Source organism: Arachis ipaensis, chromosome B08 (genome assembly GCF_000816755.2).
Source record: "Arachis ipaensis cultivar K30076 chromosome B08, Araip1.1, whole genome shotgun sequence".
Classification (NCBI taxonomy): domain Eukaryota; kingdom Viridiplantae; phylum Streptophyta; class Magnoliopsida; order Fabales; family Fabaceae; genus Arachis; species Arachis ipaensis.
This window is the reverse complement of record NC_029792.2, coordinates 1,368,459-1,377,108: the sequence shown is the minus strand read 5'-3', so window position 1 is coordinate 1,377,108 and position 8,650 is coordinate 1,368,459. Positions and strand designations below refer to the sequence as shown.

General features: G+C 29.9%; 1 protein-coding gene across 1 annotated transcript; it reads right to left on the bottom strand.

Moving 5' to 3' along the window:
- LOC107611972 (protein IQ-DOMAIN 1) lies at positions 6,621–8,644 on the bottom strand. Its single transcript, XM_016313829.2, has 5 exons — positions 8,575–8,644; positions 8,279–8,506; positions 7,711–7,938; positions 7,498–7,611; positions 6,621–7,381 (listed from the first exon to the last, which is right to left on the bottom strand). Exons 1-5 carry the CDS (start codon positions 8,638–8,640, stop codon positions 6,818–6,820), a joined length of 1,200 nt encoding a protein of 399 aa, XP_016169315.1. The 5' UTR covers positions 8,641–8,644; the 3' UTR covers positions 6,621–6,817.

The following is an 8,650-nucleotide window of genomic DNA, read 5'->3' as shown; positions in this document are numbered from 1 at the left end:
TAATTCTATTTTAATTTCTAAGATTTAAAATGTCCTATTTGAATATATAAAAAAAAATTGTTTAGTTTTAATATAGTCCTTCCATAAAATCAAAGTTAAATAATTAAAACTCATAACTAACCTCTTCAGATGTTGAGGGAAGTTTTTTCAATGGAGATGTTGATGGCCTTGTCTTTGTTGTCACTGACGAATTTTTGTGCAGAAAGCAAATTTTCAACGATATTTTCTATGTGCTTAGACTAAGACTAGTGGTTTACGGAGATGCATCTACGACTAATTTTGTACTTTTTCAAGTTTATATATCTTTTTCAAATTGCCTTATTCTTATACTGCTGTAACGTAAAAAATTTTGTTAGTATTTAATATTAAACTCACCGTAAGATTACCTAAATGAAACCTTTTAAGATTTAAATAAAACACTTTAAATTTTAGAAACTAAAACAAAATTAAATCTAAACGTACGGAATTAATTTAATATATAAATGATGAATGAAACCCTAATTATGAACACGTTTCTTTAAATTTATTTGCTTTTTTAGTCCTTGGGATTTGGGTCTACCATAAAAACCATATAAAGCAAAATTGATTAACCGTGTTCCAGCAATTGGTACCACTGGAAAGAGGGTTATGGCCAATGCTGGGGACAACATGAAGAATCTATTTGCCGGCCACTTTAATTTGTGTGCCCCTAACACTTCATTTCAATTCAAATTTTCATTTGATTACAAGAATGGACCAAAAGAATGCGTTTTCATCCTGTTATAGATTCCATGTAAAGTAGTACTGTACTATTCTTAATTATTGCCTACCTTATCTATTCATGCCTGCTTCCTTCAATTATCTCATCATTTCCATCTCATTTATATTATTTCAATGAATTCAAGAATCTTATAACAGTAATTATGCACATCTACTTAATTAGATTTTTTTCTTTATCTTCTGCTGTTTTTAATTCTATATCTCAACAAAGTTATTATAATAAATTATCATTTGTACCCATAAAAGATACAGATACTGACAAATGTATCAATATAAGAATAAAACGATAATTGTAACTACAAAAGATGACCTCCGTGTGTCAAGAGTATCCAGACGTTTGGTTACGTAATTGGTCTGTTAGGGTACTCTTGGCACACAAAAGCCATCTTCCGTAGTTACAATTGTCGTTTTATTCTTATATAGGTATATTTGTCAGCGTATGTATCTTTCATGGTACAAATGGTAATTTATTCAAGTTATTATTAAGTTACATAATAACATGCATGCTACATGAAATCTCGAGGAATTAGAACGAGTGTGAAACGTTTTATATAATCGTTCATTCACATTAGTTACATAATTATTTTTATTGACGTGATATTACATGATTGAATACACGTATAAAACTGTGTTACAGTATATTAAAACTAAATTCTACAATGAAATGTTAATGAATAATAATAATATGAACATATATGGTAATACTACCTACCTTAGTTTGTATGATTTGTTTGGTACTAAAGTTGCATAATGATTCTGTTTGACCATTCTATAATTGTGGAGCAAAATCTAATTAATTACAAGTTGATCCGGTTTAAATTAAAGAGAAGAGTAGTACAAGAAGAGACTAGTCTTTTCATGAGTGGGAAAAAGCAATGAATTTATTATTGGGTTTGGAATAATAATCCTAATTAGAATCTGGATGTGTACCTTAAGAATATGATGATGAAATAGTAAATGAGATAAAAACAAAGATCTTTATTGCGGTGAAAGAATGGAAGAGGGATTGTGGCAGTTTCATGCTGAAATTTGTTGCTTGTGGGAGAAAAAGTTGGAGCTTGGCATGCTTATGATGGAAGAAACAGATAGTTAAAAACAAGATTCCTAATTAATAAATGCACATGCAACATTTAATTCTGCTGGCATCTTTTGCTTTATTTGTTGAGCCATCAAAGGACTCTTGTTGTCAGATTCTTTTGTTTTTTTCCACAACTTAATGAGATATCAAAAACAAGTACATGAGAAAAAGAATGCTATGTAATTCTTTGTCCTCTATTGATTCCCACATTGGTATGTGTCATTTTCAGTCAAATGCTTGTTTTTCTCCTCTTCTTTTTTCATTTTTCCCCCTCTATGAGAAGCTAGGGGAATTTTATTATATTTTTTTTATTTTTTTTAAGAGGAAAGATATCAATATGCATCATCCCTTGATATGCAACGAAACCCTAAATAAAGTAACAATGGTTATATCTCCCTCACCTAAACTTATCTTCAAATCACATATGCTACTATGGTCAATGATAAAGGAGAACCTAATATAATTAAGTGTTGTGTTTAATTAATGGTATACTTAATGAAAGATCAGTTATTAAGAGCTTAACTAACCAATATGGACACATCAACTATATATGTGCCTATCAATCAAGAAAAAGTACAGGTAACCAACAATATTTTTGAACAATGTGTGAACAATGTGAATTAATAAAGTTAAAAGAGTAAATTAATCTTAAATTTAATTAGTAATATTAAATTAGGATGTATTGTATTTTTATTTGATTAGTGGTTATTCATATTGTTTAAAATGGTCATTATTTACCTAGCACTCCCTATTAATAATTACCGTAATGTTAGAAAAAAAAAACGAAACTTGTCTTATTTAACATTCATTAATTGTGAAGACAATTAATGAAAATTAAATAAAATAAAATTTTAACTATTTTTGGCCAATTTATTTTGGTTACCAAACATTTTTGAATTAATTATTTGATGCCTCGTAGGCTTGAAGGAAACTCTATCTAGTATCTACTTATATAATCAACACATTTATGGATAACATATACTTAATATTAGTATTAAAAATTAAATAGACCTAATTTACTCTAAAAATTAATTCAAGAGGTAAGAATTATTTAACATTTATAAAGATAAATATTAGCTAAAGACTTAGTCATTTAAAATTTCTCATAGTATTGGGAGACAAAAATTAGTCAAAATCTAATTAATAATAAGTAGACATCAATTCATATAACCAAAATAATATAATGCCATGGAAACAAAGAATTGAATTCATGTTCAACCTAAGATAGGTTCACATAGAAAGTAAAATAATATTCATGCATACTCTACATAGATGCACTAGGAAGAGAGTAAAGAAAAAGATAAAGAATTATTCTAAGTTAAGGACAAGAAATTGCTCAATCTGTTTTTCCATTGCTATTCACGCTTCCAAGTCAATCAATAATTGGAAGTGACATGCATAATAATAATAATAATAACTTAATTAAAGGGACACATTATTATATATTATTATTATTATCTTATATTATAAGTATGGCGAATGTAGATACTGAGAAAGAAAAGGAAAATGGAAAAATAAGGAGCTTAGGGTCTGTATAAAGCAAAGAAACAAGAGTGCAATTACCCCACAGAAAAAGGGATATCTAAGAAAAAAATTAATAACACTTTCTATAAGCCCCCACTGCCCCCACTTCAGTCTTCCTTCTATTCATGGCAACCCCCCATGAAAGGAAGTTTGCATACTTACTCCAAATTGAAGAAAGTTGAAAGCAGCATCTCACAACTTTTCTTCTTCTTTTTTTTTTTAATTTAATTTTTTTTAATTAATTTCCTTCATTTCATCATCAGAATCATTCAATTTTTTTTTACAACTTTTGGTGGCACATCCTGATTTCTTGCCTTTGTTAGCGCTTAATCTCACGTGAGAATAATCGTCTAATTAATAATTATTATTGCCTACCAAATACATACACAGTAATATTAAAAAGACCCAAAAAAATAATCAGAAGTTATCTTATTTAATATTCGTTAATTATAATTAATTATTATTAAAATTAATAAATATTAAATAAAATAAATTTTTTAATTTTTGTTTGGAATAAATTCTATTTGTATTCCTAATATTTAAATTGTTTTATTTGTATCTATAATAATGGTAAAAGTGATTCAATGATATTCTGCCATCAATTACACATCATGAACTTTAATTTGAGTTTTAAAAATTTTTTCTTGAAATTAGAATACAAATGTCTGCGACAGAACTGATGATCCACTTTGAAAAATAGTTTATCAAAAGTTGAAACTAATCCTAGCAATATTTATATAATTCACTTTTTTTAGGGACATAATTTAACCTAAATACAAATAGTGGGTACAATGTTAAAATCGAACACATTCAAGTGAGACCTAATTGATAATGAATACATCCAAGTGATAATAATTGAAAAATACAATCTAATTTGTTAGTATAATTGACGACAAGATAATATTGAGTCATTTTTATAAACGTTAGGGATAATTAAACGTTAGGAACACAAATAAAAAACGTTGGAAACAAAAAAAAAAAACGTTAAGAACACAAATAAGACTTACCCCAAACATTAGGGACAAAAACGATACTTTACTCTATTTTTTAAAATTTTAAATACATTTTAATTTTAAAAATATTGAAAATATAAAATTTTGAAATTTTATTTATTTTAAAAATAAGAGAACAATTTAAAAATAAATTAAGGCTCATTATATTAATTATTATATATTTGTATATAAATATATATAATTTAATTTAATTTTAATATATATTTTATATTTTTATATAAATAGCTGGTTTGATGATTAAATACTTTGTAAAATGGTAGAAAATATTTTGATATATTATTGATGGGTACGTACGTTTACGTAGGCCATGCAGTAGTAAAGAGAAGTCAAAGTTGATGAACACGTACGTACTAGAGATTCTGTTTAAAGCCTTATCATCAGCAATAATAAATGTTCGTGGCTTTATTTGAAACGGAAAATGTTTTTCTTAACATACATATATTTGTATATATCGATTTTTTTTTTGTTTGGTATATACTTTAACAGTTAATTAAGCTATGCACAAATCATAGGTGGTCCTGTCGGCTAAAGCATGCGAACCACTGCTACTATGGACCATACTATACGTTCGTTGCATCATTATTATATATCTATATATCTAAATATATATATATACACACACACACTCTATTATTGATTATTAATTATTTGAAATGGACCACGTGATTTCTTGTATTAAACTATTCTTCTTGTGTTGCTTAAGTGGAGATAAGAGATGTCTAATAAAGCTTGTTCATTTTATGAATGATTGTTGATTGATGTCTTTTTTTTATTTCATATATTTTGTTGATATTCGAGTGCTGAAAATAGGATATATAAGTAATAAGTGAAGATTGGAACAATACTTATTCTTGCTTGAAAGGATGATAAATTTAGTCTCAGATGGTTTAGATTTAGACGTGTGAGAAAAAGATTAATATAACATCTGAACACATAGTATATCAAATAGAAATAAATAAAAGGTTAAATTACATAGTTGGTCTCTACACTTTCAGTAAAATTGTAAATTGGTTTATACACTTTAAAAGTTTGTAATTGAATCCCTAAAGAGAATTAAAATTTGTAATTTAGTCCCCGCCGGTCAAAAAGTATTGATTTAACATAATATTTTCAGAATATACTGAGAATATTCTATTAAAATAGAGAATATGCTGAAAATATTCTGTTAAATCAAATACTTTTTAAATGACGGGGACTAAATTACAAATTTTAATTCTCTTTAGGAACTAATTACAAACTTTTAAAATATAGGGACCAATTTACAATTTCACTGAAAGTGTAGGACCAACTGTATAATTTAACCTAAATAAAACTATATACGAAGTGGTTAAAATAAATTTATGTGTAAACAATTTTACTGTAAATATGTTATAGGATAAGATATAATAACATTGTTTAATTCACATGGCTGATCTTACTTTATTATGGGATAAGATTTTTTTGTTGTTGTTTGTATTATGTTGATATATATATATATATATATACTTGATATAGTATAATGCAAAGCAGTTTTAGGTTGAACTTAGAAAATGGACAAGTAAAGTTGGGAAGAGAGAGTTGAAGAATTGAGGCATTGAGGCAGCAGAAGGAGCATAATTTTGTTTTAGGTCCAAAGATACAATCAACAATGATGGATTGCTATTATTTCTTAAGAAAAGTTGTCAACTTTGTATGAAATAGTGAATCATAGGTGTCACAAAGCCATTGCATATTATAATAACCATTGCATTTCTTTTGTGAAAATAACAAAAAATATAAAGGGTATGTACTAATTACCATTTTCCAATAAGTACTTGTGAAATATGATACATTGAATTGAAGATGTTAATGATAGTACTGCCTTGATTAATTATTCTCTAAAGTAAAAGCAGATGGATAATAAATGCCTGTTAGAAATTAGAATAGTAGTTACCACTAATTACCAGTGCTGATTAATGTTTGGATTGAAGGCTAGCTAGCTTGCTATCAATCATTTCAAAAGCATGGTATGGCAATAATAGTCAATAACATGTTCTGTTTTTTCGGTTTGAAACCTCAAAACTGTTTGGGCCAAAAGTTATAAGAAAACATAGGTTTGTATACAAAGTATTGTGCTACTTTCTGGCCCCATCTTTAGTTACTAATGTGAATGTAAATTCTGAATTGAAATCAGCACAAAGTAATGTAGATAGTTAATTATTAGTTGGACATGAATCAAGAAGGATCAGAAACTAGCAGAGAAACCATAACTTGAAAACAATTGAAGCTGAATGTACAAACCATATGAGACCCCCTCTATGTATGTATAAATATTATATATTGAAACACAATACAGATAATGTACCAGTTTGATGCTTCCATTCTCACACAAAACCATTTGTTATATCTATCTACACTGCAAAACCATTAAATTAACTATCACTTTGTCACCAACAAGCTGTTGGATACATTGAAATTGGAGATATTATCTACCTCCTAGGCTCCTACCATATCTTCTTTGATAACTTGCCCTTAGAGGTGTTGAACAAAGACCATTCCACAAGTTAACTGATGGATCAGAGACAGCACTGTTACTAGCATCTCCATTCACAAGTGTTGTGCTATGAGACACACAAGAATCCTTTGAATTCTGTGAAGAACTCCTGCAAGCCTTCAATTTTGCTTTGGTTGATTTTGTCAAATTCATGTAGCTAGGCTTATGAACAACATCTCTTTCCTCTGATGTGCATGTTGATGCAGGACTATTATCATCATACATGCAATCAGAGCTTATCGCCGAAGACGATGGAGTCGAATGACTTGTTGGAAGAGATTTCACTGAGATCCTGGTTGTCACACCATTCCTTCTTGATTGAACAATGTGATCATCACTTTTCTTGGACATTGGACTCTCCCATGGCTTTGATGCCATCCAGTGTTCTAACAAGCTGCTTCCTAAGCTCTTACTGTCTAGGTTCTGATGCTTGAAATGAGTCATTGCCTCTGCCTTAGAGGCTCTTGAGTTTGGACTAGCACACCCTCTTGAATGCTATAACAACCAAAGCCATGTTAATTAAAGCACATAGATTTGGTCATACAATAGTTTTATGTTGCACAATTTAAGAAAATTAAGGTAACAAAATTTGATTTGATCCATATATATACCTGTGTGGAGAGAGAGTATGCCATTGCTCTATCCCTTTTGATGGCTCCTTCCTGCCTCATTCTCAGCTTTGCTTTAACTTCATCTGCAGTCCCAGGAATGTCACACCATCCTTGCTGGTTACATTAACATGGCAAAATATGTTAGCATCTCATTACATAATGTCACATAATCTTGAAGTAAATTGTGAAGAGCATAGAATACATTGATTATACCTCAGCCTGCTTAACTGGATCAGCAAGGTTTCGATGTTCATCCAACAATTTCTGCACTGCCTTCCCTTCTGGAGAGTTCCTCACTTTCCTTGCCCTTACGCGTGCCTGAACTCTAACAAGAGCCTGCATGCACCTTAGAGTAACAACCGCTTGCTTTCGAACTAACCGGCCTCGAAATATAGCTTGCAACCTTACCACTGCCCTCAAGGCTCTCAAAGCTCTCCTAGCCTGAAATTAAGGCAAGAGCATAAAGATGTAGTCACTAGCCAAGCCTCACATGGATAGTATACAAGATCATTCTGAAAACCCCCAAATTTTCAAATGTTTACACAAAGCTTGATTCTAAATTCTAAATTCTAAATTCTAAATCATATACCCCATGGAAACAAAAGCACCATCACTTAAATTTGGATCTATTAGATAATAAAGTATAAAACTTCATAGGGTAACATGCTAAAATTAAGCTCTTTTATTCCTAAACTAACATTGAAAATTGAAAATTGAGAATTTTTACATGAGATCTAGAGCACATTTCATAGTAGTTGAAAGGTTGAGATTTGATAGTTACCAAAAAAGCTCGAAAGACTGCCTGAATGCGTATGGCAGCCCATTCATGCTTGATGAGCTTGAAATCTTTGGGTGGAGCTCGAACAAGTGCAGCCATGGCAGAAGTGAAGGAAGAAGAATCAGATTTGTGAGAAGCAGAAGCAACAGCAGTAGCACCCTTCTTCAATTCTGAAGAGTTCTTCCATATCTTCCACTTCTTCTTACTCTTGTTATCAGAGCTAACCTTCTCCTGAGTAAAAGAAAAGAAATGAAATACAGGACAGAACAACCAAACAGAGCAAAATTAGGTTTCCTCACTTGATCAGTAGTTGAGATCTTTTTCAGAGATAGAAATGATTTGAACCATCTTGCCGGAGCACCCATTGGAGGAAAG